The 20,724-nt window shown below is 33.5% G+C and overlaps 3 protein-coding genes across 7 annotated transcripts in view; 2 read left to right on the top strand and 1 right to left on the bottom strand.

Moving 5' to 3' along the window:
* The window catches only part of LOC105668526 (putative nuclease HARBI1), a 28,914-nt gene extending 25,347 nt beyond the window's left edge, over positions 1 to 3,567 (top strand). For 3 of the 4 annotated variants that reach the window (XM_067351018.1, XM_067351016.1, XM_067351019.1), the window contains 5 exons: positions 573 to 1,511; positions 1,981 to 2,174; positions 2,602 to 2,734; positions 2,892 to 3,033; positions 3,155 to 3,567. In XM_067351018.1, coding sequence (XP_067207119.1) covers positions 1,347 to 1,511; positions 1,981 to 2,174; positions 2,602 to 2,734; positions 2,892 to 3,033; positions 3,155 to 3,567 — 1,047 coding nt within the window. In that variant the 5' untranslated portion in view covers positions 573 to 1,346. The remainder of the gene's footprint in view (positions 1 to 572; positions 1,512 to 1,980; positions 2,175 to 2,601; positions 2,735 to 2,891; positions 3,034 to 3,154) is intronic. The other variant, XM_067351017.1, reaches the window with a different exon arrangement.
* Positions 2,540 to 6,690, bottom strand: LOC136998430 (uncharacterized). 2 transcript variants are annotated; one of them, XR_010889003.1, is made up of 5 exons: positions 6,524 to 6,688; positions 5,083 to 5,274; positions 4,789 to 4,968; positions 3,854 to 3,969; positions 2,540 to 2,563 (listed from the first exon to the last, which is right to left on the bottom strand). XR_010889003.1 is itself a non-coding variant. In XM_067351025.1 (4 exons), the coding sequence occupies exons 1-4, from the start codon at positions 6,533 to 6,535 to the stop codon at positions 3,910 to 3,912; spliced, it is 444 nt and encodes a 147-aa protein (XP_067207126.1). In that variant the 5' UTR covers positions 6,536 to 6,690; the 3' UTR covers positions 3,854 to 3,909. The 2 variants fall into 2 exon arrangements, 1 of the variants encoding a protein (XP_067207126.1); XM_067351025.1 differs by lacking the exon at positions 2,540 to 2,563 and having other exon boundaries at positions 6,524 to 6,690.
* A 5,359-nt stretch (positions 6,691 to 12,049) lies between these two features.
* LOC136998704 (uncharacterized) lies at positions 12,050 to 12,928 on the top strand. Its single transcript, XM_067351785.1, has one exon. It carries the CDS (start codon positions 12,050 to 12,052, stop codon positions 12,926 to 12,928), a length of 879 nt encoding a protein of 292 aa, XP_067207886.1.
* The last annotated feature ends 7,796 nt before the right edge of the window (positions 12,929 to 20,724 follow it).

Below are 20,724 nucleotides of genomic sequence, written 5' to 3'. Positions count from 1 at the left end.
GTAGTAAATGATGGTAAATATCATTACTTTTGTTAATGTTACTTCTTCATTGTTTAAAACTAGTATTATTTACAATTTACCGTTATAAAATCTACGCCAGAGTTTAGCACGATCTGCACATTTCGTCCGATTTCCGTAAGCTAACGCCTACCGGCTCCCCACTACATCTTGAGACAACGCATACAACGCTCTGCCTCAGGTACAACGCATTTCTAACGCGATGAGGTTCCGTGCTCCCTGACTGCCAGATATATAATTCGAGTCCTGGGAATACCCAATCCACACACACATATATATACATGCAAAAATATGTATTATCAAGGACCGTCCTGGAAACACATGATAAATAACAATCTGTTTTTCCAGGACAGTCTTGGGAATACTCATCGCATGCCCATAATATCCAGGACGGGTCTGGAAAGTGCCAAAAGTCGTGGGAATGCATTATGCAGGTCAGAAAATGACCTGGGAAGGCTCAATCCACCTATATATATATATATATATATATATAATTATATAATTTTTCATTTATATATGTTTCGAAATTTTTTAAAATAAATTTTTATTTACAGAAATGAATTTGCTACTTTCAAAAGTAGAAAATATCGCATTTGATATAAAAAAAATAAAAAGTGTTCTGGGCACCTATTATGGAACTTTTCGGAATGGATTCCGATCGGAATAATTCCGTTTTCCCTAGGTTATCCCTAGGTGTGTTATTATGGACACTCGGATTGTTTTCGATTTGATCGAAAAGTTTCCGATACCTCGCGAGCTGGTGAAATGTCGATTCCGATCGGAATGAAATAGCGCGAACAAAAGGGTGATATATTTTATGCGTAATCTTTAACGTAAATTTTTGAAGTTATATGAGATTTTTTTACATTGTGTGAGTAACATATTAAGTTGAGAATGTAAGTATTGAAGATATTTTTAATTTTACACACATACACATACAAGACGATTTGTTTTAAGTAACAGATAAATTTTTATGTGGAAGTAACTATTTTCCAAGAAAATGTTTCTCACAAAAGTTATTTGGTTCCAAGAAATAAAAACATGACTTAAATGGAGTAATGTAAGGACAAAATGGGACTCCAAGAAGAAAATAAGATCATGGTCTTAAAATAATTTTTCAAGGAACACTTATTTCCAGAAAAAAAGAAAAAAATTTGTTAAATCGAATCGCTTTGTATATCTTTATTATAATAGCATATTTAATATATTTATATTTCTGTATATTTGTTTATTTATTACGTTTCCTTTTCTTCTTGATATTATAGTTAGCAATATTACGCCACGAAAGGGAAAGACAGCGCCTCGCAGAAATTCATGCAAGTCAAATAATGAGAAGAAGACTTAGAGATATGCTTGATCCATTTGCTTTGCCTGAAAATGAATTTATGGGCATGTATCGGTTAACAAGAAATATGACGAGAATTCTTGTAGAAGCGTTGGAACCATATCTTCCTCCACGAAGGAGAGCTCTGGGTATTCCAAATGAATTGAAGGTAAAGATAATATGTATAGCATTAAAATAGCAGTTGAAAAGGAATAATTTTATCAATGTAGATTCATAAAACACTTATGGATATGTTCAGTTTTATGCATGATACGCATTATGTATCATTTTATTCTTGTTTAACATTCGATGAACAACAAGGATAAAATAATATATCATGTGCATCATGCATAAAACGAAACGCACTCTATGTAGTTAAGAGTAGAGAAATTTGTTTAATTATGTATAATAAATATGAATGTAATTAAAATCTCATTATTTATTACTAAAATATACTTATTTGTAGCTTTTTAGAAAACAGTATTAAAATTTTACATATATTTTTTTGCCAAGTCGTCAATAATGTCTAAGATATAAACAATTAAAAAAGTATTATTTCATTATCTTTTAATTTATTTTTTCATTATTTTTTAATAAGAGATTATTGTATTATATATAATTTTTATTAATTCAAACAGGTACTGTGTGCCCTGAATTTCTATGCTCAAAGTAGTTATCAGAAAGCTGTCGGTGTGGATAGTAGGTTGAGTATAGCCCAACCTACTGTAAGTGTAATCTTACAAGAAATAACAAGTGCCATCAATAATTATCTTCTAAGACAATGGATACGTTTCCCAACAACACTGCAAGAGATACAGCAAATTGTTCAAAGGTATATATTAACAATAACAAGTTGTGTAACTCTATGTTTACTTAGAATTATAATAAATAAAAATATTTATATTAATATTATATTTCTTTTATTACTAGAAACTTACAAACTTTATAATAAATGTTTTGAAAGAATACATACATATAAAATATTTTAATATTAGAAGAACATAATAACTTGTTAAATATATGTAAATGGCGTAATATATGATCCTACACAGCACAAAACATCCTATGACATCTTAAGGATATCTCAATGTCCTGAGGATTACCTGTAATAGGATGTTTTGTGCTGTGTGGGATATATGTTTAATAATTTTCATCTTCATAATTAACTTGATAGTTTTCTTCATTATCATCTACATTGTCATCTGCATTTACATATGATGTCTGTAAATAAAAAGAGAAAAAATTTTATTATATTTCAGAAATTATAATAACACTACAATTCCAGGCTTAATTGGTTTTGTAGATGGTACAAATATTGCTATTAAAGTACCTGTTGACCATGAAGGATTATATGTTAATAGAAAAGGATATCATGCACAACATGTGCAAATTGTAAGAAATTCTATTTTGTAACGTAGATGTACTTTTATAATATTATATAATATTTATGTATATTATTATATAAAAATTATATAAAATTTTATTAAAAAAATTATTATATAAAATTTTATTAAAAAAATATATATGTATAATTATATATTTTTATTAGATATGCGATACAGATATGTATATTCTGAATATACTAGCAAGATATCCAGGCTCGACGCACGACTCCTTTGTATGGAGAAATTCATATGTGAGACACCTTCTGCAAATGCAACATGCAAATAATAATCATTGTTGGCTATTTGGTAATTAATAATTTTAATTATTGAAATATTTAATTGAATTAATAAAATGTAAAACAAACGTTCTGATTTATGTAATTAAAATTATTGAACTAATGTGAACATTTTTCTTTCATTTTTTAAGGAGATTCTGGATATCCATTAGAACCGTGGCTGCTGACTCCGTATCCTGAAGTACAGCCAGGTACACAGAAGGAATATTTTAATCAAAGACACAGTACCATGCGAAATACTGTAGAACGTTGTATTGGCGTTATGAAAAAACGATTCCGATGTCTCCTTAGATATCGTACATTAGAATATACACCACAGAAAGCAGGTCAAATTATTAATGCCTGCACAGTGTTGCACAATATGTGCATACGTGCAAAAATACTTCTTCCTCCAGAACCTGAAGAGGCAATTATGGCTATGGAAGATGATGTAAATAATTTTGAAATACAACCAATACCGGAAGGTCGAGCCATATTTAATGAAGGGCAGAGAAAGCGCAATAATCTTGCAGCTCGATTGGTAAATATGATTAATGTTATATAATATTAATATAAAATAATGTTATATTTAAAAAAAATGTAAAATTACTTAAACTACTTAACTTAATAATATAATGGGTGCGTTCGGGGAGCGCGCTATCAGCGCTATTGTGTCATTCTATCCTTGTTTTATGTCTAATGAGCGATAAAGATAGAATGACGCAAATAGCGCTAATAGCGTCTTCCCGAACGCACCTAATGTAACTACTTAAAACTACTAATAAAATATATTATTATGATAAAAAAGCAAACTTTTTGTTGTAACAATATTATTATTCTGCCATACATACCAAATCTGCATTCACAAACTGTTTGATATAAGCTGCAATATCTGTAACAGCATCTGTCAATTTTTGTACTGCTTTCGTTTGCATTTGCATTTCATGTAGTATCTGTGCATCGATATCTAAAAGAAAAGAACGAAAATAAAAGGACATTTATAAAAGAAGATTATATGTAATTTTATTTAAATTTAAAGAAGTTAAAAATATATTTTCCAGGCAACATGTATGTGTGTGTGTGTCTAAAAGATCTATGTGACATCTTTTAGACAAACGTATTATCTGGATAATTTTCACTTTTATTACATTTTTGAAACAAACTTCGTGGTCTTTTTAACTTTCTTACCACGAACGTCTGCAGTCTTTTGCCTTTTCAGGCGCTTTCTTTGGGATTCGGATATTGGTGGACAGGATGGAGACGAATGCATCAATGTTTCTTGATGTTCGTTATTATTTGTATTTAAATGAGGAGATGAATGTACTTCAGATAATGAAGTTATGAATGTTGTCTGTGGAGTATATTGTTGCAAAACAGTATCTCCTTGTTGAGACAGATGGGTGAGTGAGGTTCGTGGAGTATATTGCAAAGTGTTTTCTTGTTGACAGAAATTGGTAGTTGATGATGTGGTTGATAATGTGGTTGTCTGTGGAATAGATTGTTGTGGAAAGGTGCTTTTTTGTCGAGAAAGATGAAAAGACGAGTGATTGGATACAGTTTTAGATGGTGTAATTGAAGATTGGCATGGAAGCAGATTATTTTCAGTTAAAGTTTGTTCAGTCCAATTTTGAGGCTATATTCAAGAAGAAATGAAAAAAAAGATAATAAAAGAATAAAATTGATAATATAGTAATAATTAAGATAATAATAACAGTATATAAAAAATATATCATAAATCCAGTGATAATTTATTAATAGATAGTAAAATTTAATATATACTACCAACCTCTGCAGGATCTATTACACTTAAATGCCCAATTACTGATTCTATACCCATCAAAGCAATTAATCTCTTTTCTGTTTCTTGTAAAGAGGCTGGTGATGGGCCTCCTCCGCCTGTACCTTTCTGATAATTTCTCAATTTTGATGCTTTGGACTTTACATCTAAACGCCAATCTCTCCATGACTACAAAATAAAAAGAAATATTGTTTAGATATTTTTTACAACAAATTTTTAAACTATTTCTTTTTTATCTTAGAAGAGATAAAAACTTCAAATTATATTTAGCATAATATATACCTTCATCCACTTCTCTGTTGATTTTGTGGCTCCATAGCCACAACAATTTAATTCATTTGCTAGCTGTTCCCATAAATGCGCTGTTTGTTTTCGCGCCTCAGGACCTTGAATTCTATTTTGAGCAAAATCAGGATGTTCTTCCATAAATTGAATCATTATTTGGCGTTGCTCCAGAGTAGTCTTTTTTCTTCCCTATATATATAAGGGTGTTCTATTTTAAAAACCCCACGTGAATAACTTTGTAGAAATTGGTTTTAGCAAAAAATGTTTCAGACAAAAGTTGTTGGGTTTGGAAAGGGACATCTGATGATGACATTGGTTTAACCTAGGGTGTACATACCAACGTCATATAAAGGTCAACTTTGTTTTTTTAAATGGAACACCCTATTTTTGATTCCAAAATCTAATAGCTGGTGTCAAAAGTTTTTCAAAACACTATAATAAAGTTATTTCATTAAGTACTTTCCGAGTTATGAGGCTTGTAAATTACAGTATTTTGACATAAAATACAAAATATCTTGTAAAACATTCAATTTTCGGGAATCTTACCTTAATACTTTTATACATAAAATAATGAGACGAATCAATTGATATAAAGAAAACACATAGTTGCTTTCAAGAAAAAATATGTAATTTGCAACATGCAACTGCATACTTTTTATTAAAACCAATGTGTTTTTTTTATACCAATTCATTTGTCTCATTATTTTGTGCATAAAAGTATTAAGGTAACATTCTCAAAAATTAAATGTTTTACAAGATATTTTATATTTTATGTCAAAATACTGTAATTTACAAGTCTCATAACTCGAAAAGTACTTAATGAAAAATAACTTTATTATAGCGTTTTAAAAAGCTCTTGACACCAGCTTAGAGATTTTGGAATCAAAAATAGGGTGTTTTATTTAAAAAAACAAAGTTGACCTCCATATGACCTTGGCATGTACACCCTAGGTTAAACCAATGTCATCATCGGATGTCCGCCTCCAAACCCAACAACTTTTGTCTAAAACATTTTTGCTAAAACCAATTTCTACTAAGTTGTTCACGTGAAGTTTTTAAAATGGGACACCCTGTATTTATTACTTTATATACACATTTTTTTTTAAATATATGTATATTCTTAAAAGAGAAATGGAAAAGAAATATACATATATGTACATAAACTTTATATAGATATATGTATATAGATTTTAAAATCTATATGTATATTTCTTTTCCTATATTTCTCTTTTAAAAATATATATTTTAAGAAAAATGTGTATATAAAGCTGTATTTCATAATTTTAATTCAGCAGATAATATTTCATCTTTTATTCAAGATTTATATTTCATATTATAATGTTAATAATTTTGTTAATAATAATTATATTAATATAACATCATCTGCAGAACTAAATATACAAATATTTTTAATATTAACTTAATATATGCTACTTACGTTATCTGTCATTTTGCTGGTTAGTGATGTTTCTATTTAGATATTTTATCACTAGTTACTTTTCTTATACTGTAATTGGTCGATACCGCTAATTCCACTCGTTCCTCTCGTTCCGCTTTTTACTCACCAGAACGTGTGAAAAGCTAATTCCACACGAAATCCATAATAGCGCAAACGCATGAGCGGAATTGCTGTCGGAAACTCGCCAGTCGGAATCTCGCGTTTCCGATCGGAATTGTAAAAAGTTCCATAATAGGTGCCCTGATTAATCAAATGGCTGCTTGTAATAAAAAAACAAAACAGGAAAAAAAACTTTTTCTTGTTCAGAATAATATTGCTTTTCCTTTATTGACAGAAAAAGATTTTGATGAATTTAACACAAAATTAAAAATGGAAAATTTTTGTTCTGAATTTGTAAGTGCTTTTGGTATAAGTATAATAAATCTGGTATAAGTATATTAAAATGTGTGTAGTATGTGTGCGTGTTGTGTGTGTGTGTGTATGTAAAATATAATAACAGTTCTTTGATAGTGTTTTGCATAGTCTAACAATTTCTATGTTTATATTTTCAATGCGCTTATTTACGTCAGTACATCGATGTAGATCAAACATCGAAAAACATTAGCAACAAATTAAAAATAATTATGTCAAGAGAGATTGCATTAAAATACACGGCAATTAAAGAGATAAACGGGAAAAAAGTTTTCAAAAGAACTCGTCTGTATCAGTGTATTGAAGGTAAAATAACTATATTATTTAATTATTATCAGTAAGTAACTGAACTCATACCGTGTATGTACATAATTTATTATTTCTATTTACAATTATTTCAGACATATATATCGGATTAAATATAAAGGGAGAATATATTAAAGAATCCCACATTTTGAAGACAATCAGCAATACTTTGTCGAATGCAAAAGACTGGGAGGGACACCAAAAGGATCGAATTAAAAACCAAACTCTAAACGCCTAATAACTGTCTTTTCAAGTTGTTAATTTTTTAAAATTATTCTTAAATTATTCTTTAATTGTATTTCTCATTTTATTATTCATATAGAATAAAAAGTTCACACAATAGTTGAAACAATTTTGTTCAATGTTTTAACATTGAACAAAATTGTATTAATACTTTCATATAACTTTCATATATAAATGTCCAGATTAGCAGTGCTTAAAAAATTTATGTTAATATAATTTTGGATATAAAACATTGAGTTTCTATTGAATATCATTTTCTGTGAACATTTAGATCTTTTCCGAACATTGCAACGTCAAATTCTATACAGACATGTGTATGTAAAAATATTAAGAAAGAATTATCGAAAATTAAATATTTTATATTTTGTTATATATATTTTTAATGAAAAATATTAAATTTTATTTTTAACGTCTGGATGTCGATTATAAAAATAAGAACTGCGTGAGAACTAGCTATCGCCACATCATGGCTAGATAGTACAACATCAGAACTACCGTGCGCCACACCACGGCTAGATAGCACTACACTAGCTAACGCCTGACTAGTCGATTAAGTCGGGTATTAGACTGGAAGAATGTGATGATTTTGTGTCTGGCGCTAGTCTGCATGCCATACTAGCTCCTTATCAGGCAGTGGGGCAAGTAAGTTAGCGCCAGCCTAGCACCATGGTGATTTTTCTACCAGGGAAAATATTCTAATATTTTCAACAAATATTTATAGAATGTTTATAGAATGTGTTTGTGTTATTTGGGTTAATTTTTAATTTTTAATTTCGTGACATTTTAATTTTTTACTCTTTTTACGGTATTCCACAGGTTTGACATTCGTGATTAACCGGTTCAGCTGATCTATTTTTTCTGTAATCTTAATAATGTCGTTATGATATTGTTGCGCAGGTTTTTTGCATTATGTAATAGCTGCGTTAAGGTTAAGGTTACAGAATAGGCCAGCAGGACGTAAGATCTATAGAGAGAAGGTTACCTCATACGCAAAGAGGGACAAGCGGCAAAAGGGGCAAATGCTGCGAGGGGTGAGCGGCAAGAGGGGCAAATGCTGAGAGGGGCGAGCGGTAAAAGGGTCAAAAGCAGAGCGGGGCGAGCGGCAAGAGGGGCAATGATGATGTCATCTGCGAACAGAAGCTACCTCAGACAGCTACTGTTCCTAGATGAGATCATCATGCTCTCCCCTTCCTTCATCGCCCCTCGCCATCAAGCTGTTTCTAGGTCCCCCCTTACTTCATCGCCTCTCGCCACAAGCTGTTTCTAGCTCTCCCCTTCCTTCATCGTTCCTCGCTTACAACCGGTTTTACTGAGGTAACCTTCTCTCTATAGATCTTGGTTATAGTCCTCATAATTACATGATTATCAAATATTATCTGTCCGTAATGACATTTATTTTAATAGTCATTTAATATCTTCGTCGTTATTAGAAAACAATTATAGAAAAGAATGTTCAGCATACTGTGCAGCCGTACATTGCGCAAAGTACCATGCGACAAGAAGCTGTGGAACATGAAAAATACATATTATACGAGTGTCACGACATAATTAATTTTATCTAATAAATTCTACATTATTGGACGTAATCCTGCTTTTTCTCTTCTCGGCATCAGGATAATATATTCAAAATTTATACATTTACAAACATATATTTAATCAAATGCATACTTACTTTTAATCATTAATAATTGTGTGAACATTTGTATTTACATAGAATTTATACATTTGCCATTATCCATTGTGATATCTTCTAATACTTACGCTTATATTTCATTATTCATAAGACATTTATAATAAAGTCAGATACATGCACTGCAATTATCCTGTGTACAATGTTTTATTAATTTCGTAATTGTTAATTTTGTTTAACTTCAAAGTTTTGTGTGTGTGTGTGTGTGTGTGTGTGTGTGTGTGTGTGGGTGGGTGGGTGTGTGTGTGAAGAAATAATGATATAAATATTACACTATGACATAATGATGTAATATGATAAAAACGATTGTAAAAGATTTATTACGTAATTAATTTATTCAACACACAATAAAAATTATCGTTATATTACTCCCACAGATATAATATCTAAATATCTTATACGATGGGGCGAACGTGTTGAGAAAACGTCACCAGAAGAAGAAGCGCGATATTCTAAAATTAAATGAAAATACTGATGAATTTTTATTACACTTAAAATCCTGGCTTCTTAATGAAAAATGCTTATCGATTTCTCATTTGATACCACCCAGTAAACATTCGATATCTTATGTATATACATGAAATATCCATAATGTGAAGAAAATGTACTGTATATACTATGTACATACATATGATATACGCTGATGTAGATACATTTGTGGATATACATAAGATATCTTATAGATATACATAGAATGTATATTCGAACGAGATCGCTGCCTGTATATACATAGAATATACCTCGTGTACATTTCATGTATATATATCAAACGTATATACATATGATATACGCTGAGGTAGATACATTTATGGATATACATAGGATATCGTATGGATATACATACAATGTATATTCGAACGAGATCGCTGCCTGTATATACATAGAATATACCTCGTGTACATTCCATGTATATACATGTAACAAAGATTGGGAAAGTTACTTTATAAAAGTAACTCGTTACCGTTACCGTTCTTTTTTCTAAAAAGTAACTCGTTATCGTTACTCGTTACCAATTTTAAAAAGAAACTTGTTACCGTTGCCGTTACTCAAAAAATAACGAATTGTTACAATTTCCGTTACTTTTTTTATGCATAATACAAATTTTATGCACAATTTTTCTAATACAAGATTAAATTAAACACTACAAATTTACAGTAAACATTAAAAATTTTTGAACATTATTTTTCATTAAAGTAAAAAAAATGATATAATTTTAATAATGATATCGCTATTAATATAAAGTGTAATAATTTTAATAATATATAATAAAAGTAATAATTTTGATAATAAGATATTTTAAATAAGAAAAATTTTTAAAAAATAAGTTGTAAACCAGCTTTCTTAAAAATTTTTAGATGCTGTAAATATAAATTAAAAAGTTTTCTTATTGTTAGTTTTTTTATAAATTCGTAGATATATAGAGTAAATTTGAAAAATGTAACGATAAAAATAACTGTTAAATTCGTTACTCGTTACCGAAAAATGTAACAAAGTTACTTTTTTCGTTACAAAAAAAATTTGTAACGCCATTACCGTTACAGTTACCGAAAAAAAGTAATTGTAACGGTAACAGCGTTACAAGTAACGCGTTACTTCCCAACCCTGCATGTAACATACATATATACGATATACGCTGATGTAGGTACATTTATGAATATACATAGCATGTATATTTGAACGAGATCGCTGCCTGTACATACATAGAATATACCTCGTGTACATTCCATGTGTATATAATACATGTAACGTACATACATACGATATACGCTGATGTAGGTACATTTATGGATATACATAGAATCAGTTATTAGTTCGTTCGCTTTCCGCTATGTGACGCATTATGCGCTATCTATCTCGTATTTAAGTTTTAATCATGAAAACTATATAAAACTTGCAAAAGGCGGGTAATAATATAGAAGTCTTCAATTTGAAGATGTAATAACTTTTTCTATCAGTTTAATATCTGAATCCCAACACAGGGAATTTAGATAAACTGATTGTTCAAAAATTGGGTAGATAAATATCCGAATAAATGAAAATTGTTTATTATTAAAAAACGTACTGTATATACTATGTACATACATAGAATGTACCTCATGTACATGCCACGAATTTGTATTGCACATCCTCGGAATATATCCTATGTACATACTGCGAACGTGCACTGCACATCCTCGGAATATACCCCATGTATATACCACAAATGTACACTGCATATTTTTGGAATATACCTATGTATGTACTATGGACATCCTATGTACATACATGTGGTAATTATTTCACATACATAGGATATGCGCTTTATATACTTTTCACATTTTCTGTATATACATAGAATATACAATATACATATATGTATATACATAGGACGTACATAGAATGTCCTAATGTTTATTGGGTATCGTCTATATTGCACGCATGCTTTGCATAAATTCTAATTCAGGAAACATTTTTAGACTACATCTCTGAACTCAATTCTAACAGTTCTCTATTAATCTTTGATATATTCTCTTTCGGCCGGAATGTTAATTTTGCACCTGCAAGCTGTATAATTTTTATATTAAACAAATATTTGTATGCACCGACAGCTTGTCGGTAAAATTTCCAAATTTTTTTTCTGTTTTTTTGTTTTAAATGTTATACCAGCCGATCCCGGGGGTTGAGCTACCCACCGGGCGCGTCTCCAAGGTGGCGGATAGGAGGACGCCCAGTAAGTGTGAGTTCTCTGAGGAGCTCAGTGCTGCTGGGTAGTGGCGGTTATAACCTGGCCCAACGGAAGTAAAACCCTGTGGAGGGTAAGGAAAGACCGTTGCCGCGGACCAGCTCCCCAAGCCAAGTTGTAAGCCATCGTGGCAATGGCTGCATGTCACTGGCGGAGCAGTGTCGCGAACGATGCCTCTGGAGAACCGGGCGAAACCCCAGAGTATCCAGCCTTACCCACGCATGCGGGGCTCTGCGTGGGCGGACCGTGTAGTTCCCTAGCTACTCGTGGGACCACTATGGATTCAGAATTAAAATCAAACGTAGAGAACGAATTGGGAAATCGGGAGGGCTCGCGTGACGGGTCTCCGAGGGAAGGAGCTAGGACGGTAAAGGTTTCACCTCCAGCGAAGAAGAATCGGTGCGGGGCCGAAAGAAGGAGGGCGAAGCGGATGAGAGCAGCGGCTCTGGAAGGGGCTCGCTCTCTTGGCTCCCCTTGTACGCCGGTGGAAGTGGTGAAGGGGCACGCCGACGGTAAACGTCGGAAGGGTTCCAAGGATACCCCTCCATCAGGCGGCCGTCCGCTGAAAAGGCAAAGGACTCGCGACGGGCAACATGCTTACTCGGACGCTGCTGACCCTCTGGCGAGGGTGATTGTGGCAGAGGGCTACCCCGAGACAGAAATCACTGCTGAGCAGTTGACTCTGTTGAGGGGTGCGGTCTCGAAGGAGATCGACGGGATCCAGGAGGGTCCGGTGCCCAGATTCCACGGCACCTCTCTAAGGAGTGGTGCGGCGGTGGTAAGATGCGCGGATGAGGCGTCGCTGGATTGGCTCGTGGGGCGGATCGGCGGCATTATTCCGTGGGAGGGCGCCAGGCTCAAGGTGATGGGCTTGGACGCGCTTCAAAAGCAGCACAGGGCGGTGGTTTGGATCCTGGGACCTCCCGAGGGCGCGGCTACAGTCCTGAAGCGGCTGGAGAAGCAGAACCCAGGTCTCGTCACCGGGAGCTGGAAAGTGTTCGCGGAGGGGTAGGGGCCACCAGGGAGGGTGGGAACCTAGTCCTCGGTGTCCTGGGGTCCAATGTCCTCAAATTGAAGACACTGGACTTCAGACCATTCTTTGGGCTCGACAGGGTTGCCTTTCGGGTAAGTGGAGCCCAGGGGGGGGGGATAAAGGGGGATAAGGAGGAGCCCCCTAAAACGGTCTCGCAGCCAAATGGCGGGATCGAGAGGGGTGGCCTTCACCCAGATTAATCTACATCACAGCAAAAGGGCCTCGGCTGTTTTGGCCAGGCAACAAGCTGGAAGACAAACATGCATATCACTGATGCAAGAACCCTGGGTAATCCGAGGTTGCATCAGGGGTTTGGCGGCCTGCGGTAGGCTCTTTAGGGCCCCCTCAGTGGACCGGCCCAGGGCCTGCGTGGCCGTCAAGGGTATGGAAGCCCAGCTGATACCTCACCTGTGTTCCAAGGACGTTGCGGCTGTAGAAGTGAATTTCACTGATGACTCCGGTGGCAGGAAGAAAATGGTTATTTGCTCGGCCTACTTCTCTCATGACGAGGGGGAGGCGGTGCCGCCTGCACCGGTGATAAAACTGGCAGAATACTGCCAAGAGAAACGGCTTCCCCTGATCATGGGATGTGACGCTAACGCGCATCACACCGTGTGGGGAAGCTCGGACACCAATGAAAGAGGGAGGAAAATGTTGGAGTTTCTAGCATCTACGGATCTGGAGATCCTCAACACAGGAGACGAGCCCACCTTCTGCACTATAGCGAGAAGAGAAGTGCTCGACATCACTGTCTGTTCCAGGCAGTTGATACAGGAGATAGTGGAGTGGAGGGTCTCGACGGAGCCCTCGCTCTCTGACCATAGGCAGATCACCTTCAGGATAGCTAAGGCTAGGGGGAAGGAGGTCAAATTCAGGAATCCGAGGAAAACCAAGTGGAACTCCTATAGGAAAGACCTGGCCAACAGTCTCAAAGGCTTCCCTAAGAGGCACGGGACAGAGGACGAACTGGAGACCTGTATGGACTACTTGCAGAGGTCTCTGGTAAACTGCTACGAAAGTAACTGCCCCGAAAGGGCGGTTACAAATAGTAGAGGAACTTCCTGGTAGACCCCTGGACTGCAGGGTCTTAGAGTGGCGGCTCGTAGGGCCTGGAACAGAGCCAGGAACACGGGCCGCCAATCCGACTGGGAGCTCTCTAGGAGGGCACAGAAGGAATATAGAGACTCTGTGGTTAGGGCGAAACTGGAAAGCTGGAGGAAGTTTTGCGAGGAAGTAGAAGGAATGCCTGAAACGGCAAGAATCTGCAGGATCCTCGCTAGGAACCCGGATGCGACTCTGGAAGCCATCGCACTCCCTGATGGGACGGTGGTGACTGGAGAGCAATGTCTGGAGCATCTACTGGAAGTGAGCTTTCCGGGCTTCCATAGGGAGCCGGGAGAGCTATTTGCATATAAGGAGCCGGGCTCACTCAGAAGAGCCCGACAAGCGGACTAGCGAATGGCGGCCAAGATTGTCATGCCCGAGAAGGTCAAGTGGGCAATTAACACCTTTAAGCCCTACAAGTCAGCGGGACCGGATGGTGTCTTTCCGGCTCTTCTACAAGAGGGATTGGAACAGATCGTGGGCCCACTGACCCGAACCTTAAGGGCTTGTATCGCGATGGGCTACACACCCAGCGCATGGAAACTGGCCAGGGTAGTTTTCATTCCGAAGGCGGAAAGAACGAGCTACATCAAGGCAAAGGATTTCAGGCCAATTAGCCTAACATCGTTTCTCCTTAAGACATTGGAAAAAATTATTAATTAATTTAACGCAAATAAATTTTTTTATATTAACAGATTAATACAACATATATATATGTATTTTTATTATTATAGATACTTATAAAAATTTTATTATTATACTTATATACTTATTATATTTATTATACTTAATTTTTATTATAGATACTTATAAAATTTTATAATCACAATGTTGCCGCATATTTAATGATCCCTAATATATACCCCATCATATTTGTTTTAAAGAATTATTTTAAGATTTCAACAGAAACATTTCTCTCTCTCTCAATAATATTTTATTAGCAAATATTTGAAAATTATTAACACTTTGTAAATTTTATCATATAAATATTCACATTTGCAATGTTGAAACATATATTATAATTTCATTATTTAAGTTTGTATCATAATAAATTTGTGTATGATGCTTTTTATATTATCCTAGAATTGTACTTACATTTATGAATTTCAGTTACAATTTCTTGACAATTTTTGAGGTTTTCACAATTAAATATAAAAAATAAATTTCTTTATAGTATTTCTTTTGTAAATAATGCATATAAACAGTAAATATTATTTTAAAAATAATTTTTAAATATGTACTATTTTTTCTTTTATTTTACTACTTTACAAATGATGTTTTTTGTGTATATCCCCAACTTATATTTTATTTTCATTGATATTACAATCTAAATACGAGTACAAAGCAATTTGTATTACAAATGCATCTGTTGCAGCGATATTTAACATTATAAACGTTAAATATCTAGCGCTATAACTTGCAATATATGTAATTTATAGCGCCTTTCTAATTTACTTTTCAATTTTTATTACGCAATTTCCAGTGCTACCAATATTTTACAAAATAAAAGTATTTTTTCGATAAAAACTCAAAGCATTTCTATATTAAAGGAGCGAGAGAAAAAACACTAAAGCGTGCGAGAGAGACAGCTACTGTTTGACGATGATATCATCATGCTCTCCCTTTCCTTCGTCGCCCCTCGCCTACAAGCTGTTTCTAGCTCCCCACTTACTTCGTCGCCCTTCACCAACAAGCTGTTTCTAACTCCCCCCTTACTTCGTCGCCCCTCGCCTACAAGCTGTTCTAGCTCCCCCCTTACTTCATCGTCCCTCGCCCACAACCGGTTTGCCTGAGGTAACCTTCTCTCTATAGATCTTGTACTGGAACACGGTGTAAGAATATAAAGGTGCCTTTTCACGCTGACGCTCGACGCTCATTTTTAGCGTCCAAATATGTCACGTGAACAAAGTTGACGCTGGATGTGAGAAATGCATGAAAAGAGTTTCTCGTAAAATTTAGCGTCAGTCAGCGGTCTGCGTCGGTATTCATCGATATTTGTATATATCAAAACTGCTAAAAGTTTTTGTCACTGATTTTGTTCAGTTAATTTTTTCACTTGCTTTATTAATAATTACTGTTTTAAATATTAAAAAAAGTGTAATTAAGTAGGAATAAGATAAAAACCTTTGGTTACCAGTTCTACTTATTTTATCGAAAATGCTAAAAAAATGTTTATTAATAATTTTTTTATTATATGTAATATTTTTTATTATATGTTTACAAACATAAAATATTTACTTCATATCATATTATTTATTTTGATAAGTATACAAAATGTATATCTTTTCAATTAAACAAAGTTTCATATTATTGCAAACTTTGATAAGTAGAGTAGGAAAAACGATATTAGAATAGTTGTTCAGTATTAGAAAATTTCTAATGTAATACTTAAGAATAGCATTTTTCAAAGTTAGAAAATTAATTGTATAGAATAAAAATGCACAGCATATTTGTATATATTATATTTCAAGCTTTTATTTATAATAAAATAACTTTTTATTGAATTAAATTTACATAACATTGATATTAAATTTACATAATTAAACATATATAATATAAAGATAATTATAAAAATATATTTTGCAAATAAATACAATACTGCTGATTCTTCCAAACCTCAAAAAGTATCATTTTTAATTCATAACTTATTCATTCTTTTTATTTTCTTTATATATATGTAGTATTGGATAATAAATTCAATTATTACTTTTTATTACTTAAATAACATCCATTTTTATTGACAAGGTTGAAAGACCACATGAGACATATGCAAATCCAATAGCGAATAGCACGCACAGACAGATCATCGCACAGATCGCACGACTTGACGCTAAAGCTAAAAAAATCCAGCTTTTTTTTCTTGACGCTAGCGTCAACTCGAAGTCACGTGACTATGGGCAACGCTGAAACGAGCGTCCCATGAATTTGCACCTTAAGGTGATTTCACGGCAACAAATTTTTGTGATTTTCCTGTCATTGTTCCACATTGAACCGCTAGATGGCTACGTGTTGAGGGACTTTAAATATATATATATACATATATAGAAATTTTATTAAAATTTTATTGTCCTGCGGAACTTAATTATAAATATTCATTTTCTTAAAGAAACTTAATTTTCTATAAAGACTGGAATACATTATTAATTATATTTTCTGCAAATTTAACTAACAAGGAAAGGGACCCAAGTGTCCCCCTCCGATTTTGACGAGCTTTAAATATGTTGTAAAGTAGTTCAAAATAAGAGACACGTATTTTTTTTATGTGCTTTCTCGCACGTTTAGGGTTGAAACAACCCCTACAAGCTAAAACGGTTTTTTTGATTTTGACTAAATATCGTCAAAACTGTAAGAGGTATCAAAAAATCTTTTGAATAAAAGTTGCATGGTCTTTTATGAGCTTTATAACCGCGTAGGTCGATTTTTAAAAAATTTTATATTTTTTAATTTACCCCTACCCCTTTTTATTATTTTTACAAATTTCAAAATTTTTGTTATGACAAAAGTTGTAGCATTTTTTATACTGAATACAACCATATATGATTTTATTATGTTTCGAAATCGCATCTTTCAGAAATGAGCTGTCAATGTCGCACTATATGCGTCGCGCTGCGATATATGCATATATATGCATAACGCATCGTTTGTGCCGCTTGTGTAATTGATGTTTGTCGCGCATGTGTAATTGATAAGACGAATAAAATTAGAAATAAAGATTAGCATGTTATGAAATATTCGGAAAAATGTTCTGATCAAAGAACAACGTTCACTAAAGTTGTTGCCAAGGCACCTTGGCAACTCCTCTATATTACACTTTTATAGTTATACTAGAACAATACAGGCGCGCGCTGCGCCCGTACACTTATTATAATAATTTAATAATTATAAAATCTAAATATTTTAATAAAATTTTTAAAATTTTAAATAACCGTCAAAATAATCTTCGCTCTCAAACTACCAAACTGTCAGAATAATCGAGATAACCAATCAGCGTCGCGGATAAGCGTCAACAATACTTTCGATACATTCGAGTATCGATCTTTCATGCCTTTTTTAAGAGTGGATTATATCGAAAGAGAAATAAATAAATAAAAATCTTACAATTAAAATGCAATTTATTGTTTTTCAATGGTAATGCAAAAAATTCCAATTAATTTTAGGTTTTTCTATTAATCAATACTAGAAACATTTGTTTGTTTATTATTTTATTTTTTTTATAATAATATATGTCGAAACAATTACAACTTTACCTTCAACAATAACATACTACATATATTGAATATAATACATATATTAACATATATTAAAAACAGATGAATTTATGGAACAAACGTATCACAAAGGTGATGTTCGTGAAAAAAGTGATTTATACGAAGTGACTTTTTGCACCATGCGCAAGTAATTATTGCAGATGCGCCACAAATCGCATGTTGGTTTTGACTGTTTATGGAAACAAAATTCCACTGGTGTTTCGAATTCTTCGGGCTTATTTATTACGTACCCGCTTTTATACCATGCGTATTTCAATAAATTTCTGAATCTTGGCGATGAAAATTGATTATGAGTCAATGACTGTAGTTTTAAAATGGTGTTTTTTGCATGCAGATTGACTTCCAGACCTAAAAGCATTACAGTATCAGAAAAGTGTCTAATAAAATTCTTCCACAAACGAAAATCATATACATCCAATGGTTGTATTTTTCCTGTTGTTCCAGCTGGTATAGTCAACAAAATAATATCTTCTGTAGATTCTGGTTTAGATTCTTGAATAATATTTGGACAATGACCAGTCCACGAATCTAGTAGTAAAACAGATTTTGGACCTACATTTGGAAAAAATACGTCTTGCAACCAAATTTTAAAATGATGCGCTGTTAATTTTCCGGATTTCGAAGCCGTAACAAAAATATTAGGTGCCTTAAACATTGTTTCTTGCACTCTGGGACCAAATGTTCTACTAACTTCTTTCAGTACAATAAAAAGAGTCGATAATAATCTACCATCGGCTGAAACAGTAGGTTGTATAGTATAGCTATGCGTAGTTGCCGATACGGATTGTACTGCAGATTCAATCTTTTTTGTTCCTTTATATGCCAATGTACGACCGGCATGAAGTTCTAATTGGAATCCGCTTTGATCACTATTGTAAATATTTTCAACTCCATATTCTATTATTTGATATTTAACGTTTTCAATAAATGTGTTACATTTTTCTTCAAAATCGACGTTGACATTATAGATGTTTTTCTTATAAATTTTCTTATTTTACGAGATACAATATTATGTATTATTTTAAATTTTCGTATCCATCGCGATGAAGCTGTAAATCCTGGTACATTTAAATTTTCCTGTGTCCGAATAGCCCATCGAGCTAAATCAGCGTCGTGAACAATAATTCTATTTTCAAGAGCTGTATGAAAATTATTTAATGTATATTCCGAAATTTGTTTTAATTTTTCGAATCTACTGCCACCTTGATTCACTTGAATTTCCCATCGTCGTAATTGACGTAATGAATATACTTTCCGAAATCTTCGTTTTACTCCTTCTAATGTTCTTGGCCTTGTTGTACTGCTTTTCCAAAATTCGACTGCATTTTTTTTATATTCATACGGAATACGTTCATTTGTAGTACATATAACTTTAGGATTTGCGTCCAATAGCTCACCTTCTTCCTCTTCATCTCCTAGTTCGAATTGCTCTGCTGTTGGAATATCGTTATCGTTTTCATAATCTAAAGGTTCTTCTACTTCCATTTCGTATCTCTCATCGCGCATTTCTTTCAGCATAGATTCTATTTTATGTGCCATTTCTCGTTCTTCAGATGTTATCGGACTTGTTGATAGATTAAGGGCCGAAAAAGTTACGTATACTAACATTATTACGTTAAATGGATTTAATTGAACCATTCTGAAAAATATATGGTAACAATTAAATATTTCTCCTTATTTGTGTACAAAAAAATAATACTTACTTTATAGTGAATTTGCTGTTCTTTTTTTGATGCTGTTTTATATATTGTTTTTCCGTAATCACTAACAAGCGCACAACTTTAAAGCGTAATATCCACTGCTAGAATATGACAACGCGCTGCGCTATAAATACACTCGAAATGCGACTATAAAAGTGTAAAATAGAGGGGATGCCTTGGCAACAACTTTAGTGAACTTTGTTCTTTGATCAGAACATTTTTCCGAATATTTCATAACATGTTAATCTTTATTTCTAATTTTATTCGTCTTATCAATTACACATGCGCGACAAACATCGATTACACAAGCGGCACAAACGATGCGTTATGCATATATATGCATATATCGCAGCGCGACGCATATAGTGCGACATTGACAGCTCATTTCTGAAAGATGTGATTTCGAAACATAATAAAATTATATATGGTTGTATTCAGCGTAAAAAATGCTACAACTTTTGTCATAACAAAAATTTTGAAATTTGTAAAAATAATAAAAAGGGGGGAGGGTAAATTAAAAAATATAAAATTTTTTAAAAATCGACCTACGCGGTTATAAAGCTCATAAAAGACCATGCAACTTTTATTCAAAACATTTTTTGATACCTCTTACAGTTTTGACGATATTCAGTCAAAACCAAAAAAACCGTTTTAGCTTGTAGGGGTTGTTTCAACCCTAAACGTGCGAGAAAGCACATAAAAA

Source organism: Linepithema humile, chromosome 3 (assembly GCF_040581485.1).
Source record: "Linepithema humile isolate Giens D197 chromosome 3, Lhum_UNIL_v1.0, whole genome shotgun sequence".
NCBI lineage: Eukaryota > Metazoa > Arthropoda > Insecta > Hymenoptera > Formicidae > Linepithema > Linepithema humile.
Note: the sequence above shows the minus strand (reverse complement) of the source record. Positions and strands in the feature narration are given on the sequence as shown.